This window comes from Heptranchias perlo, chromosome 13 (assembly GCF_035084215.1).
Source record: "Heptranchias perlo isolate sHepPer1 chromosome 13, sHepPer1.hap1, whole genome shotgun sequence".
Taxonomy (NCBI): Eukaryota; Metazoa; Chordata; class Chondrichthyes; order Hexanchiformes; family Hexanchidae; genus Heptranchias; species Heptranchias perlo.
This window is the reverse complement of record NC_090337.1, coordinates 633,522-652,705: the sequence shown is the minus strand read 5'-3', so window position 1 is coordinate 652,705 and position 19,184 is coordinate 633,522. Positions and strand designations below refer to the sequence as shown.

The window sequence follows — 19,184 nt, the reverse complement described above, 5'->3', positions numbered from 1 at the left end:
TGTAGCCACGGTATTTATATGGCTGGTCCAGTTAAGTTTCTGGTTACCCTGCTGACCGGTATCACTCTGACCAATGTGATTCTGCTGACCAGTGTGACTCTGCTGACCAGTGTGACTGTGCTGACCGGTGACTCTGCTGACCGGTGTGATTCTGCTGACCGGTGACTCTGCTGACCAGTGAGACTCTGCTGACCAGTGTGACTCTGCTGACTGGTGACTCTGCTGACTGGTGACTCTGCTGACCAGTGTGACTCTGCTGACCGGTGACTCTGCTGACCAGTGTGACTCTGCTGACCAGTGTGACTCTGCTGACCGGTGACTCTGCTGACCAGTGTGACTCTGCTGACCGGTGATTCTGCTGACCAGTGTGACTCTGCTGACCAGTGAATCTGCTGACCAGTGTGACTCTGCTGACCAGTTTGATTCTGCTGACCGGTGACTCTGCTGACCAGTGTGATTCTGCTGACCGGTGACTCTGCTGACTGGTGACTCTGCTGACCAGTGTGATTCTGCTGACTGGTGACTCTGCTGACCAGTGTGATTCTGCTGACCGGTGACTCTGCTGACCAGTGTGACTCTGCTGACCAGTTTGATTCAGCTGACCAGTGTGACTCTGCTGACCAGTGTGACTCTGCTGACCGGTGACTCTGCACATTGATCAAGACCTCTGCACAAATCAGTGCCTCGTGGAGAGGAGGGTGATAATTAGAGGAAATATAAACTGGACATGGTTTTAGAAATGTATTTCTCTGCACCATTCCAGTTTTTCTGGACCTCTGCTTGTAATCCTCCTCATTCTGCAATAATCTGCCATTATTTTTTGTTCCTCTCCCCCACTCTGACGGATCGGGGGTCTCTGGTTGGGGAGGAGGATTGATTGGGGGGCACTAGTAGTTGTGTGTTGGTTCAGTCGGCCCACCTGCTCAAAAGGTGAACAAAGTAAAAGGTTCTTTGCTGAAGCACAGAGTGGATTGTGAAGAGACTGGGAACTTGAGAATTTGGTGGGAGTGGGATTAGGTGTCGAGGGGGAAGGAGGTGCTAAATTTTTTTAAAAACAAAAAAAATCAAAACAGACTAAAAAATAATTATCTATAAATAAATTGATTATTTAGTGGTGCTGAGCACTGGGGGAGGAGCCTATCCCCCATTCACTAACAGAGAGAGTAACATCACTGTAACGTCAGAGTGACAGAGAGGAGGAGCTCTGAGAGACCCCGAATAAAAGGGTAGGTTAATCGGGGTAAGTAAACAGTAAGTAAATTAATAATGACCGAGTATCTAAAGGGAGTTTAGAAAATAAGGTTTCTAAATATAATGGACGGGCCGCTGAGACCCATTGCCTGCAATTCTTGCACCATGTGGGAACTTCAGGATGCTTCATGTGTCCTGGAGGGCCACATGTGCAGGAAATGCCTCCAGTTGCTCGAGCTCAAGCTTCAGGGAGGCTGAAGGTTTCCTGGATCGTACGTTCCAGGAGGAGATCACCCCGCAGCCACTGAGAGTTCAGGATAGTAAGTGGGGGCCGTCCGACAGGGTAGGAAGAGGCAGGCAGTGCAGGAATCAGTCTGGGTGTGTGACACTCTCAAACCGGTATCAGCATTGAATACCAGTGAGGGCGGTGACACCTCGAAGGAGTGCAATCCTGAGCATTGCACCATGGGGCAAAGGACTGCACAGGGGGGCACAGTGAGGTGTAGAAATGCAGTACGCGATTCGATAGTCAGTGGGACAGACGGGCGTTTCTGTGACTGTCGACCTGAGTCCCACAGGGTGTGTTGTCTCCCTGGTGCCAGGGTAAAGGACATCACAGAGAGGGTACAGAACATTCTGCGGGGGGAGGGGGAACAGCCAGAAGTCATGGTCTATGTAGGAACCAATGACATAGGAAAGGAAAGGGATGAGGTCATGCGGTCAGAGTTTCAGGAGCGAGGGAGGAGGTTAAAAAGCAGGACCTGAAAGGTAGTAATCTCTGGATTACTCCCAGTGCCACGAGTATAGGAATAGTCGGATAAGACAGGTTAATGTGTGGCTGGAGCAATGGTGCAGGAGGGAGGGCTTCAGATTCCTGGGGCATTGGGACCAGTTCTGGGGCAGGAGGGACCTGTACAAAATGGACGGGTTGCACCTCAACAGAGCTGGGACCAATGTCCTCGCGGGGAGGTTCAGTAGTGCTGTGGGGGGGGGTTTAAACTAATTTGGCAGGGGGATGGGCACCAGGATGTAGCATTGGAAAGGAGAAAGAAGGTGCACAAAGGACTGGGAGAGACAGATAGCGCTAGAGTAAGTAATAGTACAGTATTAGGTGTGATCAGACTAAGAGAGAGTACAAGAAGGTCTATGATTGGCTTTACAGTGCGTGTGTGTAAACGCATGAAGTGTGGTAAACAAGGTTGGTGAGCTGCAGCGCAAATAGCCTCATGGGAATATGATGTCATGGCGATAACGGAGACCTGGCTCAAAAAAGGGCCGGATTGGGTACTAAATATTCCTGGATACAAGGTGTTCAGGAAAGATAGGGAAGAAAAGAAAGGAGGGGGGGTGGGTGATTAAGGAGAATATTGCAGTGCTGGAGAGAGAGGATGTCCTGGAGGGGTCAAGGACAGAATCTATTTGGTTAGAGTTAAGAAACAATAGAGGTGCCATTACACTACTGGGTGTATTCTATAGACCACCAATTGGTGGGAAGGATATAGAGGAGCAAATTTGCAGGGAAATTACAGAGAGGTGCAAAAGTCACAGAGTAGTGATAATGGGGGACTTCAACTATCCTAATATATGATGTGGAGATGCCGGTGATGGACTGGGGTTGACAATTGTAAACAATTTTACAACACCAAGTTATAGTCCAACAAATTTATTTTTAATTCCACAAGCTTTTGGAGGCTTCCTCCTTCCTCAGGTGAATGGTGTGTGGTTTTTTTTTTCCACACCATTCACCTGAGGAAGGAGGAAGCCTCCGAAAGCTTGTGGAATTTAAAATAAATTTGTTGGACTATAACTTGGTGTTGTAAAATTGTTTACAACTACCCTAATATAGACTGGGATAGTAATAGTGTAAAGGGGCAAAGAGGGGGGAGGAATTTCTGAAGAGCTTCCAGGAGAACTTTCTTGATCAGTACGTTTCCGGCCCAACGAGGAAGGAGGCATTGCTGGATCTGGTTCTGGGGAATGAGGTGGGCCAAATGGAGCAAGTGTCAGTGGGGGAACATTTAGGGAACAGTGATCATAGTATCATAAGGTTTAGATTAGTTATGGAAAAGGACAAGGAACAATCTAGAGTAAAAATACTCAATTGGAGGAGGGCCAATTTCAGTAGGTTGAGAACGGATCTGGCCCGGGTAAATTGGAATCAAAGATTGGCAGGCAAAACTGTAATTGAACAGTGGGCGGCCTTTAAAGACGGGATGGTTCGGGTACAGTCTCGGTACATTCCCATGAGGCAAAAAGGTAGGGCAACTAAAGCCAGAGCTCCCTGGATAACGAAAGAGATGGAGTAAGGTGAAACGGAAAAAAGGGACGTATGACAGATGTCAGGTTGATAACACAAGTGAGAACCAGGCAGAATATAGAAAGTACAGAGGGGAAGTGAAAAAGGAAATAAGAGGGGCGAAGAGAGAGAAAGAAGAGGGACTTGAAAGGCTGGCTGTACATAAAGTAGTACTTCCAGAAGGCATTCGACAAGGTGCCACATAAAAGATTATTGCTCAAGATAAAGAATCACTGGATTGGGGGTAATATTCTGGCATGGGTGGAGGATTGGTTATCTAACAGGAAGCAGAGAGTTGGGATAAATGGTTCATTCTCGGACTGGCAACCTGTAGCCAGTGGTGTTCCGCAGAGGTCGGTGCTGGGTCCCCAACTCTTTACAATCTATATTAACGATTTGGAGGAGGGGACCGAGTGTAACATATCAAAGTTTGCAGATGATACAAAGATGGGAGGGAAAGTGGAGAGTGAGGAGGACATAAAAAACCTACAAGGGGATATAGACAGGCTGGGTGAGTGGGCGGAGATTTGGCAGATGCAATACAATATTGGAAAATGTGAGGTTATGCACTTTGGCAGGAAAAATCAGAGAGCAAGTTATTATCTTAATGGCGAGAAACTGGAAAGTACTGCAGTACAAAGGGATCTGGGGGTCCTAGTGCAAGAAAATCAAAAAGTTAGTTTGCAGGTGCAGCAGGTGATCAAGAAGGCCAATGGAATGTTGGCTTTAATTGCTAGGGGGATAGAATATAAAAACAGGGAGGTATTGCTGCAGTTATATAAGGTATTGGTGAGACCGCACCTGGAATACTGCATATGGTTTTGGTGTCCATACTTAAGAAAAGACATACTTGCTCTCGAGGCAGTACAAAGAAGGTTCACTCGGTTAATCCCGGGGATGAGGGGGTGGACATATGAGGAGAGGTTGAGTAGATTGGGACTCTACTCATTGGAGTTCAGAAGAATGAGAGGCGATCTTATTGAAACATATAAGATTGTGAAGGGGCTTGATCGGGTGGATGCGGTAAGGATGTTCCCAAGGATGGGTGAAACTAGAACTAGGGGGCATAATCTTAGAATAAGGGGCTGCTCTTTCAAAACTGAGATGAGGAGAAACTTCTTCACTCAGAGGGTAGTAGGTCTGTGGAATTTGCTGCCCCAGGAAGCTGTGGAAGCTACATCATTAAATAAATTTAAAACAGAAATAGACAGTTTCCTAGAAGTAAAGGGAATTAGGGGTTACGGGGAGCGGGCAGGAAATTGGACATGAAGCTGAGTTCGGATCGGTCAAGGCCCTGTGGGTGGTGGAGTGGGCCCAGGGGCTGTGTGGCCGGGTCCTGCTCCGACTTCTTGTGTTCTTTTGATTTGAGGTTAGGATCAGATCAGCCATTATCTTATTGAATGGCGGAGCAGGCTCGAGGGGCCGATTGGCCTACTCCTGCTCCTATTTCTTATGTTCTTATGTAGATCAGTCACCCGGTCCGGATGGGGTGCATCCTAGGTTGCTGAGGGAAGTAAGGGTGGAAATTGCAGAGGTACTGGCCATAATCTTTCAGACATCCGTAGATATGGGGGTGGTGCCAGAGGACTGGAGAATTGCAAATATTAAACCCTTTTTCAAAAAAGGGTGTAAGGATAAACCCAGCAACTACAGGCCAGTCAGTTTAACCTCAGTGGTGGGGAAACTTTTGGAAATGATAATCCGGGACAGAATTAACAGTCACTTGGATGAAGGTGGATTGATTCGGGGAAGCCAGCATGGATTTGTTAAAGGCAAATCATGTTTAACCAACTTGATAGAGTTTTTTGATGAGGTAACAGAGAGGGTCGATGAGGGCAATGCGGTTGATGTGGTGTATATGGACTTTCAAAAGGCGTTTGATGAAGTGCCACATAATAGGCTAGTCGGCAAAATTGAAGCCCCTGGAATAAAAGGGGCAGTGGCAGCATGGATATGAAATTGGCTAAGTGACAGGAAACAGAGAGTAGTGGTGAACGGTTGTTTTTCGGACTGGAGGGAGGTGTACAGTGGTGTTCCTCAGGGGTCAGTACTAGGACCACTGCTTTTCTTGATATATATTAATGACTTGGACTTGGGTGTACAGGGCACAATTTCCAAATTTGCAGATGACACAAAACTTGGAAGTATAGTAAAAGTGAGGAGGATAGTGATAGAGTTCAAGAGGATATAGACAGGCTGGTGGAATGGGCGGACACATGGCAGATGAAATTTAACGCTGAGAAGTTCGAAATGATACATTTTGGCAGGAAGAACGAGGAGAAGCAATATAAACTGAATGGAACAATTCTAAAAGGGGTGCAGGAACAGAGAGATCTGGGGGTATACATGCATAAACCTTTGAAGGTGACAGGACAGGTTGAAAAAGCGGTTAAAAAAGCATACAGGATTCTGGGCTTTTTAAATATAAAACACTGGTTCAGCCACAACTGGAGTATTGTGTCCAATTCTGGCACTGGATGTTTGGAAGAATGTGAAAGCCTTAGAGGGGGTACAGAAAAGATTTACTAGAATGGTTCCAGGGATGAGGGACTTCAGTTATGTGGATAGACTGGAGAAGCTGGGGTTGTTCCCCTTAGAGCAGAGAAGGTTGAGAGGAGATTTGATAGAGGGGTTCAAAATCATGAAGGGTTTAGATAAAGTAAATAAAGAAAAACTGTTCCCATTGGCATGAAGGTCGAGAAGCAGAGGACACAGATTTAAGGTGATTGGCAAAAGAACCAAAGGCGACATGAGGAAAATCTTTTTTACACAGTGAGTTGTTGTTCTGATCTGGAATGCGTTGCCTGAAAGGGCGGTGGAAGCAGATTCAATCGTGGCTTTCAAAAACGAATTGAATAAATTGAAGGGAAAAAATTTGCAGGGCTACAGGGAAAGAGCGGGGGAATGGGACTAACCGGATCACCCTTGCAAAGAGCCAGCATGGGCTCGATGGGCCAAATGGCCTCCTTCTGTGCTGTAACCATTCTATGATTGTGTGCTTGAACTGGTACTTGTGTGTTGGTTCAGTAAGCCCACCTCGGACTGCCGGTTACCTCCTTTACTGAGGCCCAGCAGCCAACATTCGCCTGAACAGGCCGCGATTGGTCACTGAGTTGGGATAAGAACATAAGAAATAGGAGCAGGAGTAGGCCATACGGCCCCTCGAGCCTGCTCCACCATTCAATAAGATCATGGCTGATCTTCGACCTCAACTCCACTTTCCCGCCCGATCCCCATATCCCTTGATTCCCCTAGAGTCCAAAAATCTACCGATCTCAGCCTTGAATATACTCAATGACTCAGCATCCACAGCCCTCTGGATAGAGAATTCCAAAGATTCACAACCCTCTGAGTGAAGAAATTCCTCCCCATCTCAGTCCTAAATGTCCGACCCCTTATCCTGAGACTATGTCCCCTATCTCTGGACTCTCCAACCAGGGGAAACAGCCTCTCAGCATCTACCCTGTCAATCCCCTCAGAATCTGATATGATTTGAGCCAAGATCCTAGTCTGGCACAAATACCTCTCTGTAATCACAATCTGGAGATGTGAGAGGGGAGCTTTAACCAGTTGGCTTCTTGGTAATGAGATTTGTGCCCAGTCACTCACTCCCCACATTGACCAGACGATTCCCATTCATTGATTTGCTCTCTTGATCAACAGCCTGAATCTCTAGACCCTCACCTTTGCCAACTATTAAGAAAGAATGTGCATTATCCAGAGCATTTATACATCTCTCAGGATGTTACAAAGAGCTTCATGTCCAATGAGTTACTTTTTGGAGTGCAGTTACTGTTGTTATGTAGGTAAATAACTAAGCACTGGTGTCAGGAGGAAACAAGGACACGTCACCTTGGTAACGGAGGTCATCAGCCACTAATAAAGTGCCATTAGCAACGGGAGCAGAGATGGCCGCAGCTACATGAGCTGCTGAAGGAGGTGTGAAGGTGAGAATCACATGGTGGGACAAGAGGAATTGGGAAAAAAAGGGACAATTTTGTACTGTTTGGGTCGAATAATATACACTGGGAACTTGCTGTTGATAAACAGTAGGATTTATGAACATTTCTAACTGAACTGCATTGCCCATTTCCCAGTGCATGGTAATGAGAGAGCGCTGCGTTTGCATTTCCAATTCCGATGTGAGTTAATTCCTTTACTCTGGCATGAAGTACTTGTTATATTGATCTGGCTCACCTTTCCTCTCCTCAGTAACACATGTACACAGACTAGCATGGTACTTTCTCTCAGTAACACATGTACACAGACTAGCATGGTACTTTCTCTCAGTAACACATGTACACAGACTAGCATGGTACTTTCTCTCAGTAACACATGTACACAGACTAGCATGGTACTTTCTCTCAGTAACACATGTACACAGACTAGCATGGCACGTCCTCTCAGTAACACATGTGCACAGACTAGCATGGTACTTTCTCTCAGTAACACATGTGCACAGACTAGCATGGTACTTTCTCTCAGTAACACATGTACACAGACTAGCATGGTACTTTCTCTCAGTAACACATGTACACAGACTAGCATGGTACGTCCTCTCAGTAACACATGTGCACAGACTAGCATGGTACTTTCTCTCAGTAACACATGTACACAGACTAGCATGGTACGTCCTCTCAGTAACACATGTACACAGACTAGCATGGTACATCCTCTCAGTAACACATGTGCACAGACTAGCATGGTACTTTCTCTCAGTAACACATGTACACAGACTAGCATGGTACTTTCTCTCAGTAACACATGTACACAGACTAGCATGGTACTTTCTCTCAGTAACACATGTACACAGACTAGCATGGTACTTTCTCTCAGTAACACATGTGCACAGACTAGCATGGTACTTTCTCTCAGTAACACATGTGCACAGACTAGCATGGTACTTTCTCTCAGTAATGCATGTACACAGACTAACATGGTATGTGCTCTCAGTAACACACAAAAACAGACGAGCATGGTACGTTCTCTCAGTAACACACGTACACAGACTAGCGTTGTACGTGCTCTCAATAACACGTACACAGACTAACATGATGCCCTCTCAGTAACACAGGTACACAAAATGGCATGGTACAATCTCTCCTTAGTACTACACGTAAACAGACTAGCATTGTACGTGCTCTCAGTAACATTGTAAGAGCTCCTACAAGTATGTAAAAATGAAGAGAGTAGTAAAAGTAAATGTCGGTCCCTTAGAGGCTGAGACAGGAGAAATTATAATGGGGAATCAGGAAATGGCAGAAACATTAAACAAATATTTTGTATCTGTCTGACTAGCATGGTACGGCCTCTCAGTAACACACGTACACAGACTAGCATGGTACTTAAGAACATAAGAAATAGGAGCAGGAGTAGGCTCTTCGTGCCCAGTCACTCACTCCCCACATTGACCAGACGATTCCCATTCATTGATTTGCTCTCTTGATCAACAGCCTGAATCTCTAGACCCTCACCTTTGCCAACTATTAAGAAAAAAGAAAGAATGTGCATTATCCAGAGCATTTATACATCTCTCAGGATGTTACAAAGAGCTTCATGTCCAATGAGTTACGTACGTACATCCAACCCCTCGAACCTGCTCCGCCAATCAGTCAGATCATGGCTGATCTTCAACCTCAACTCCACTTTCCCGCCCGATCCCCATATCCCTTGATTCCCTTAGAGTCCAAAAATCTTTCGATCTCAGTTTTGAATATACTCAATGACTCAGCATCCACAACCCTCTGGGATAGAGAATTCCAAAGATTCACAACCCTCTGAGTGAAGAAATGTTTCCTCATCTCGGTCCTCTCAGTAACACACGTACACAGACTGGCATGGTACACCTCTCAGTAACACACGTACACAGACTGGCATGGTACACCTCTCAGTAACACACGTACACAGACTGGCATGGTACACCTCTCAGTAACACACGTACACAGACTGGCATGGTACACCTCTCAGTAACACATGTACACAGACTAACCATGGTGCTTTTTAACTCATATCTGCCGAAGCCTGTCTAACCATTGCCCTCACAGACATCAATTGCCTGAGTTCATCTTTAAAGTGTAAGTTTTTAGTTCAATGCATGTGACAGGCATCTCAAAACTTCAGCCTCGTTGACTTGTAGTGAATTGCCCACCACAGGTGCATGTCAGCCATTCCTGGATAGTTTAATGGGCCTCAGACATTTGGGTGAATTTCTCTGGGATGTTAATAATCTTGTGGCTAAAAGCTTGTCTTGTTATTTCCTAAGTCTCAACACATTATTTTGAGTTAATTTTTCATTTTAAAATCGAATTTTTTGTGCAAATTTCTAGTGTGTGGGAGGCCACGGATAAGAAGGTCATCAATCCAGCCCAAAATAGCGCAAGGGAAAGTCGTGTCTAAGGGGTCGTCTCCATGGATTGCAATGATGTCTAAGAACGGCATTCCATTCTGTGGAGGGTCCTTAGTTGGTGAGTGAAACTAACATTTGTTTCATGATTTGTTGCTTTCTCTCTGAAGGAACTGACCATTTTTTTTGATACAGATCGATGGGACTTACTGCCAAGCAGTACCCCACCTGAGTAATGTTCTTCAAACAAGTCTAGACGGCAAATGTTGGCAGGATATTCAACCTAGGGGCATCACAGCTGGATCGCACTCAACATTCACAGTGGTGAAATTGGGCCCCGTTTTGCTTGATTCTACGGCATGAAATGGGGGCAGAAAAGTCTAATTTCATGAGGCCACGTCCCACACCCCAAGGAGACCTGAAATACGTGAGACTCCATGTTGGCTCGGGCAATATTCAGGCGGCTCTGGAAACTGCCTTAATGCTAATGAGAGGCTTAACACCTGTTTAAGGCTCCCACTCGGGTATTCGGCAGCACCAAGCCGAGTCGGGCCTGCCCTGCTCCGGTTCTTCTGTGCCCCTAACCCAGCATTTCTTAAAGGGCCACCAACAAAGAGGAACTTTTTGAATTGAATTTATCAAAGGAGCAGGAATGTGTCCCTCGGACCCACATGCACCTACTGCGTAACACTACAAAGTCCACACCCACTCACTCCCTCCTGTTAGAAAAGACATACTTGCTCTCGAGGCAGTACAAAGAAGGTTCACTTGGTTAATCCCGGGGATGAGGGGGTGGACATATGAGGAGAGGTTGAGTAGATTGGGACTCTACTCATTGGAGTTCAGAAGAATGAGAGGCGATCTTATTGAAACATATAAGATTGTGAAGGGGCTTGATCGGGTGGATGCGGTAAGGATGTTCCCAAGGATGGGTGAAACTAGAACTAGGGGGCATAATCTTAGAATAAGGGGCTGCTCTTTCACAACTGAGATGAGGAGAAACTTCTTCACTCAGAGGGTAGTAGGTCTGTGGAATTTGCTGCCCCAGGAAGCTGTGGAAGCTACATCATTAAATAAATTTAAAACAGAAATAGACAGTTTCCAAGAACTAAAGGGAATTAGGGGTTACGGGGAGCGGGCAGGAAATTGGACATGAATTTAGATTTGAGGTTAGGATCAGATCAGCAATGATCTTATTGAATGGCGAAGCAGGCTCGAGGGGCCGATTGGCCTACTCCTGCTCCTATTTCTTATGTTCTTATGTTCTCCCACCCTGATCCCGTTCCCCCACCCCCTCCCGTTCCCCCACTCAACCCCCCACCCCCCGTTTTCCTCCTCCCCCTCCAAGACCTGCCCAAGGGCAGGCCAAAGTTGCTGCCCTTGAAACCAGTGAGCTCCATCGGGACAAATGCCCGTTGCCCACAGCTCACCAGAATGACAATGATGTGGCTCGAGGGCCAATTCCAGACCAGCCTCCAAGCGTCCCATCCATTTCACGCCTGAGATTGTGCCTAACTGAATCTCTCCCCCATTCAGCAGGAGTTGTTGGACTGAAATCAGGTGTGAAAAGCCCAGCTGAGATTCTCCTCTCCTCACTTCTGTGCCGCTGTGACCAATCCACTGGATGATTCCTCTTTGAGCACAGTCAATGTCAGCAGGCACTTCACAGCCAAGCCGATGCAGCCCTCACTCAATACTCGCAGTCACACATCTACCAGCAGGAGGCACTGCTGTGCACTGAGGCTCAGAAAGCCATCCAGTGCTTTCTCTCCCTGCCCCGAAGAAACTTCAGGGTCCATGTACATAGATCATTAAATTATCATGGACAGGTACAGAAAATAATCAAAAAGGCTAATGGAATGCTGACCTTTATATCTCAAGGGCTAGAATACAAGGGGATAGAGGTTATTCTACAGATATACAAAGCCCTGGTTAGACCACACCTGGAGTACTGTGTTCAGCTCTGGGCACCACACCTTAGGAAGGATATATTGGCCTTGGAGAGAGTGCAGTGTAGATTTACTAGAATGATACCTGGACTCCAAGGGTTAAAATCATAGAATCATAGAATCATAGAAAGGTTACAGCATGGAAGGAGGCCATTTGGCCCATCGAGTCCGTGCCGGCTCTATGCAAGAGCAATCCAGCTAGTCCCACTCCCCGCCCTTTCCCCGAAGCCCTGCAAATTTTTTCCTTTCAAGTACTTATCCAGTTCCCTTTTGAAGGCCATGATTGAATCTGCCTCCACCACCCCCTCGGGCAGTGCATTCCAGATCATAACCACTCGCTGCGTAAAAAAGTTTTTCCTCATGTCACCTTTGGTTGTTTTGCCAATCACCTTAAATCTGTGCCCTCTGGTTCTTGACCCTTCCACCAATGGGAACAGTTTCTCTCTATCTATACTGCCTAGACCCTAATGGTTAAATTACGAGGAGCGATTACTCAAACTAGGGTTGTATTCCCTGGAAGTTAGAAGAATAAGGAGTGATTTGATTGAAGTTTTCAAGATATTAAGGGGAACTGATAGGGGAGATAGAGAGAAACTATTTCCGCTGGTTGGGGAGTCTAGGACTCGGGGACACAGCCTAAAAATTAGAGCCAGGACTTTCAGGAGTGAAGTTCGGAAACACTTCTGCACAAAAAGGGAGGGAGAAGTTTGGAACTCTCTTCCGCAAACTGCAGTTGATGCTCAATTGTTAATTTCAAATCTGAGATTGATAGATTTTTGTTAACTGAAGGTATTAAGGGATATGGGGCCATGGTGGGTATATGGAGTTAGGTCACAGATCAGCCATGATCTCACTGAATGGCGGAACAGGCTCGAGGGGCTGAATGGCCTACTCCTGTTCCTATGCTCCCAACCCCAATCCCAGCCCCTGCCCCAACCTCTGCCCAGGTAGATCAATTACTGTCCCAGGTGGATCAATTACTGTCCCAGGTGGATAAATTACTGTCCCAGGTGGATCAATTACTGTCCCAAGTAGATCAGTCACTGTCCCAGGTGGATCAGTTACTGTCCCAGGCAGATCAATTACTGTCCCAGGCAGATCAGTTACTGTCCCAGGTAGATCAGTTACTGTCCCAGGTGGATCAGTTACTGTCCCAGGCGGATCAGTTACTGTCCCAGGTGGATCAATTACTGTCCCAGGTGGATCAGTTACTGTCCCAGGTGGATCAATTACTGTCCCAGGCAGATCAATTACTGTCCCAGGCAGATCAGTTACTGTCCCAGGTGGATCAATTACTGTCCCAGGTGGATCAGTAACTGTCCCAGGTGGATCAATTACTGTCCCAAGTGGATCAGTTACTGTCCCAGGTGGATCAATTACTGTCCCAGGTGGATCAATTACTGTCCCAGGTCGATCAATTACTGTCCCAGGTACATCAGTTACTGTCCCAGGTAGATCAATTACTGTCCCAGGTCGATCAATTACTGTCCCAGGTACATCAGTTACTGTCCCAGGTACATCAATTACTGTCCCAGGTGGATCAATTACTGTCCCAGGTGGATCAATTACTGTCCCAGGTGGATCAATTACTGTCCCAGGTGGATCAGTTACTGTCCCAGGTGGAACAGTTACTTTCCCAGGTAGATCAGTTACTGTCCCAGGTGGATCAATTACTGTCCCAGGTACATCAGTTACTGTCCCAGGTGGATCAATTACTGTCCCAGGTGGATCAATATCTGTCCCAGGTACATCAGTTACTGTCCCAGGTAGATCAATTACTGTCCCAGGTACATCAGTTACTGTCCCAGGTAGATCAGTTACTGTCCCAGGTGGATCAATTACTGTCCTAGGTAGATCACTTACTGTCCCAGGTGGATCAATTACTGTCCCAGGTAGATCAGTTACTGTCCCAGGTGGATCAATTACTGACCCGGTAGATCAATTACTGTCCCAGGTACATTAGTTACAGTCCCAGGTAGATCAGTTATTGTCCCAGGTGGATCAATTACTGTCCCAGGTAGATCAGTTACTGTCCCAGGTGGATCAATTACTGACCCGGTAGATCAATTACTGTCCCAGGTACATTAGTTACAGTCCCAGGTAGATCAGTTACTGTCCCAGGTGGATTAATTACTGTCCAAAGTAGATCAATTACTATCCCAGGTAGATCAGTTACTGTCCCAGGTGGATCAATTACTGTCCCAGGCAGATCAGTTACTGTCCCAGGTGGATCAATTACTGTCCCAGGTAGATCAGTTACTGTCCCAGGTGGATCAATTACTGTCCAAAGTAGATCAATTACTGTCCCAGGTAGATCAGTTACTGACCCAGGTAGATCAATTACTGTCCCAGGTAGATCAGTTACTGTCCCAGGTAGATCAGTTACTGTCCCAGGTGGATCAATTACTGTCCCAGGTAGATTAATTACTGTCCCAGGTGGATCAATTACTGTCCCAGGTGGATCAGTTACTGTCCCAGGTGGATTAATTACTGTCCAAAGTAGATCAATTACTGTCCGAGGTGGATCAGTTACTATCCCAGGTCGATCAATTACTTTCCCAGGTGGATCAATTACTGTCCCAGGTACCTCAGTTACTGTCCCAGGTACATCAATTACTGTCCCAGGTGGATCAATTACTGTCCCAGGTACATCAGTTACTGTCCCAGGTAGATCAATTACTGTCCCAGGTGGATCAATTACTGTCCCAGGTGGATCAGTTACTGTCCCAGGTAGATCAATTACTGTCCCAGTTGGATCAGTTACTGTCCCAGGTGGATCAATTACTGTCCCAGTTGGATCAGTTACTGTCCCAGGTGGATTAATTACTGTCCAAAGTAGATCAATTACTGTCCCAGGTAGATCAGTTACTGTCCCAGGTGGATCAATTACTGTCCCAGGTAGATCAGTTACTGTCCCAGGTGGATCAATTCCTGCCCCAGGTGGATCAATTACTGTCCCAGGTGGATCAATTACTGTCCCAGGCAGATCAATTAATGTCCCAGGTGGATCAATTACTGTCCCAAGTAGATCAGTTACCGTCCCAGGTGGATCGGTTACTGTCCCAGGTGGATCAATTACTGTCCCAGGTAGATCAGTTACTGTCCCAGGTAGATCAGTTACTGTCCCAGGTAGATCAGTTACTGTCCCAGGTGGATCAGTTACTGTCCCAGGCGGATCAGTTACTGTCCCAGGCGGATCAATTACTGCCCCAGGTGGATCAGTTACTGTCCCAGGTGGATCAGTTACTGTCCCAGGTGGATCAATTACTGTCCCAGGCTGATCAGTTACTGTCCCAGGTGGATCAATTACTGTCCCAGGTGGATCAATTACTGTCCCAGGTGGATCAGTTACTGTCCCAGGTGGATCAATTACTGTCCCAGGTGGATCAATTACTGTCCCAGGTACATCAGTTACTGTCCCAGGTAGATCAATTACTGTCCCAGGTGGATCAATTACTGTCCCAGGTACATCAATTACTGTCCCAGGTAGATCAATTACTGTCCCAGGTGGATCAATTACTGTCCCAGGTAGATCAGTTACTGTCCCAGGTGGATCAGTTACTTTCCCAGGTAGATAAGTTACTGTCCCAGGTGGATCAATTACTGTCCCAGGTAGATCAGTTACTGTCCCAGGTGGTTCAATTACTGTCCCAGGTGGATCAATATCTGTCCCAGGTACATCAGTTACTGTCCCAGGTAGATCAATTACTGTCCCAGGTAGATCAGTTACTGTCCCAGGTAGATCAGTTACTGTCCCAGGTAGATCACTTACTGTCCCAGGTGGATCAATTACTGTCCCAGGTAGATCAGTTACTGTCCCAGGTGGATCAATTACTGACCCGGTAGATCAATTACTGTCCCAGGTACATTAGTTACTGTCCCAGGTAGATCAGTTAGTGTCCCAGGTGGATCAATTACTGTCCCAGGTAGATCAGTTACTGTGCCAGGTGGATCAATTACTGTCCCAGGTACATCAGTTACTGTCCCAGGTAGATCAGTTACTGTCCCAGGTGGATCAATTACTGTCCCAGGTCGATCAATTACTGTCCCAGGTACATCAGTTACTGTCCCAGGTAGATCAATTACTGTCCCAGGTCGATCAATTACTGTCCCAGGTACATCAGTTACTGTCCCAGGTACATCAATTACTGTCCCAGGTGGATCAATTACTGTCCCAGGTGGATCAATTACTGTCCCAGGTGGATCAATTACTGTCCCAGGTGGATCAGTTACTGTCCCAGGTGGAACAGTTACTTTCCCAGGTAGATCAGTTACTGTCCCAGGTGGATCAATTACTGTCCCAGGTACATCAGTTACTGTCCCAGGTGGATCAATTACTGTCCCAGGTGGATCAATATCTGTCCCAGGTACATCAGTTACTGTCCCAGGTAGATCAATTACTGTCCCAGGTACATCAGTTACTGTCCCAGGTAGATCAGTTACTGTCCCAGGTGGATCAATTACTGTCCTAGGTAGATCACTTACTGTCCCAGGTGGATCAATTACTGTCCCAGGTAGATCAGTTACTGTCCCAGGTGGATCAATTACTGACCCGGTAGATCAATTACTGTCCCAGGTACATTAGTTACAGTCCCAGGTAGATCAGTTATTGTCCCAGGTGGATCAATTACTGTCCCAGGTAGATCAGTTACTGTCCCAGGTGGATCAATTACTGACCCGGTAGATCAATTACTGTCCCAGGTACATTAGTTACAGTCCCAGGTAGATCAGTTACTGTCCCAGGTGGATTAATTACTGTCCAAAGTAGATCAATTACTATCCCAGGTAGATCAGTTACTGTCCCAGGTGGATCAATTACTGTCCCAGGCAGATCAGTTACTGTCCCAGGTGGATCAATTACTGTCCCAGGTAGATCAGTTACTGTCCCAGGTGGATCAATTACTGTCCAAAGTAGATCAATTACTGTCCCAGGTAGATCAGTTACTGACCCAGGTAGATCAATTACTGTCCCAGGTAGATCAGTTACTGTCCCAGGTAGATCAGTTACTGTCCCAGGTGGATCAATTACTGTCCCAGGTAGATTAATTACTGTCCCAGGTGGATCAATTACTGTCCCAGGTGGATCAGTTACTGTCCCAGGTGGATTAATTACTGTCCAAAGTAGATCAATTACTGTCCGAGGTGGATCAGTTACTATCCCAGGTCGATCAATTACTTTCCCAGGTGGATCAATTACTGTCCCAGGTACCTCAGTTACTGTCCCAGGTACATCAATTACTGTCCCAGGTGGATCAATTACTGTCCCAGGTACATCAGTTACTGTCCCAGGTAGATCAATTACTGTCCCAGGTGGATCAATTACTGTCCCAGGTGGATCAGTTACTGTCCCAGGTAGATCAATTACTGTCCCAGTTGGATCAGTTACTGTCCCAGGTGGATCAATTACTGTCCCAGTTGGATCAGTTACTGTCCCAGGTGGATTAATTACTGTCCAAAGTAGATCAATTACTGTCCCAGGTAGATCAGTTACTGTCCCAGGTGGATCAATTACTGTCCCAGGTAGATCAGTTACTGTCCCAGGTGGATCAATTCCTGCCCCAGGTGGATCAATTACTGTCCCAGGTGGATCAATTACTGTCCCAGGCAGATCAATTAATGTCCCAGGTGGATCAATTACTGTCCCAAGTAGATCAGTTACCGTCCCAGGTGGATCGGTTACTGTCCCAGGTGGATCAATTACTGTCCCAGGTAGATCAGTTACTGTCCCAGGTAGATCAGTTACTGTCCCAGGTAGATCAGTTACTGTCCCAGGTGGATCAGTTACTGTCCCAGGCGGATCAATTACTGCCCCAGGTGGATCAGTTACTGTCCCAGGTGGATCAGTTACTGTCCCAGGTGGATCAATTACTGTCCCAGGCTGATCAGTTACTGTCCCAGGTGGATCAATTACTGTCCCAGGTGGATCAATTACTGTCCCAGGTGGATCAGTTACTGTCCCAGGTGGATCAATTACTGTCCCAGGTGGATCAATTACTGTCCCAGGTACATCAGTTACTGTCCCAGGTAGATCAATTACTGTCCCAGGTGGATCAATTACTGTCCCAGGTACATCAATTACTGTCCCAGGTAGATCAATTACTGTCCCAGGTGGATCAATTACTGTCCCAGGTAGATCAGTTACTGTCCCAGGTGGATCAGTTACTTTCCCAGGTAGATAAGTTACTGTCCCAGGTGGATCAATTACTGTCCCAGGTAGATCAGTTACTGTCCCAGGTGGTTCAATTACTGTCCCAGGTGGATCAATATCTGTCCCAGGTACATCAGTTACTGTCCCAGGTAGATCAGTTACTGTCCCAGGTAGATCAGTTACTGTCCCAGGTAGATCACTTACTGTCCCAGGTGGATCAATTACTGTCCCAGGTAGATCAGTTACTGTCCCAGGTGGATCAATTACTGACCCGGTAGATCAATTACTGTCCCAGGTACATTAGTTACTGTCCCAGGTAGATCAGTTAGTGTCCCAGGTGGATCAATTACTGTCCCAGGTAGATCAGTTACTGTGCCAGGTGGATCAATTACTGTCCCAGGTACATCAGTTACTGTCCCAGGTAGATCAGTTACTGTCCCAGGTGGATCAATTACTGTCCCAGGTAGATCAGTTACTGTCCCAGGTGGATCAATTACTGTCCCAGGTAGATCAGTTACTGTCCCAGGTGGATCAATTACTGTCCCAGGTAGATCAGTTACTGTCCCAGGTGGATCAGTTACTGCCCCTGGTAGATTAATTAGTGTCCCAGGTAGATCAGTTACTGTCCCAGATGGATCAGTTACTGTCCCAGGTGGATTAATTACTGTCCAAAGTAGATCAATTACTGTCCCAGGTAGATCAGTTACTGTCCCAGGTGGATCAATTACTGTCCCAGGTAGATCAGTTACTGTCCCAGGTAGATCAGTTACTGTCCCAGGTGGATTAATTACTGACCCAGGTAGATCAATTACTGTCCCAGGTACATCAGTTACTGTCCCAGGTGGATCAATTACTGTCCCAGGTACATCAGTTACTGTCCCAGGTGGATCAATTACTGTCCCAGGTGGATCAATTACTGTCCCTGGTGGATCAGTTACTGCCCCAGGTGGATCAGTTACTGTCCCAGGTGGATCAATTACTGTCCCTGGTGGATCAGTTACTTCCCCAGGTGGATCAATTACTGTCCCAGGTAGATCAGTTACTGTCCCAGGTGGATCAATTACTGACCCGGTAGATCAATTACCGTCCCAGGTACATTAGTTACTGTCCCAGGTAGATCAGTTAGTGTCCCAGGTGGATCAAATACTGTCCCAGGTAGATCAGTTACTGTCCCAGGTGGTTCAATTACTGTCCCAGGTACATCAGTTACTGTCCCAGGTAGATGAGTTACTGACCCAGGTGGATCAATTACTGTCC

At 46.5% G+C, this 19,184-nt stretch overlaps 1 protein-coding gene across 3 annotated transcripts in view; it reads left to right on the top strand.

Moving 5' to 3' along the window:
• masp1 (MBL associated serine protease 1) overlaps window positions 1–19,184 on the top strand; it is a 409,480-nt gene that overhangs the window by 307,177 nt on the left and 83,119 nt on the right. For 2 of the 3 annotated variants that reach the window (XM_067994819.1, XM_067994820.1), the window contains exon 11: window positions 9,814–9,951. In XM_067994819.1, the coding sequence (XP_067850920.1) occupies window positions 9,814–9,951 (138 nt within the window). Of the gene's footprint in view, window positions 1–9,813; window positions 9,952–19,184 lie in introns of those variants that run through there. The other variant, XR_010965392.1, reaches the window with a different exon arrangement.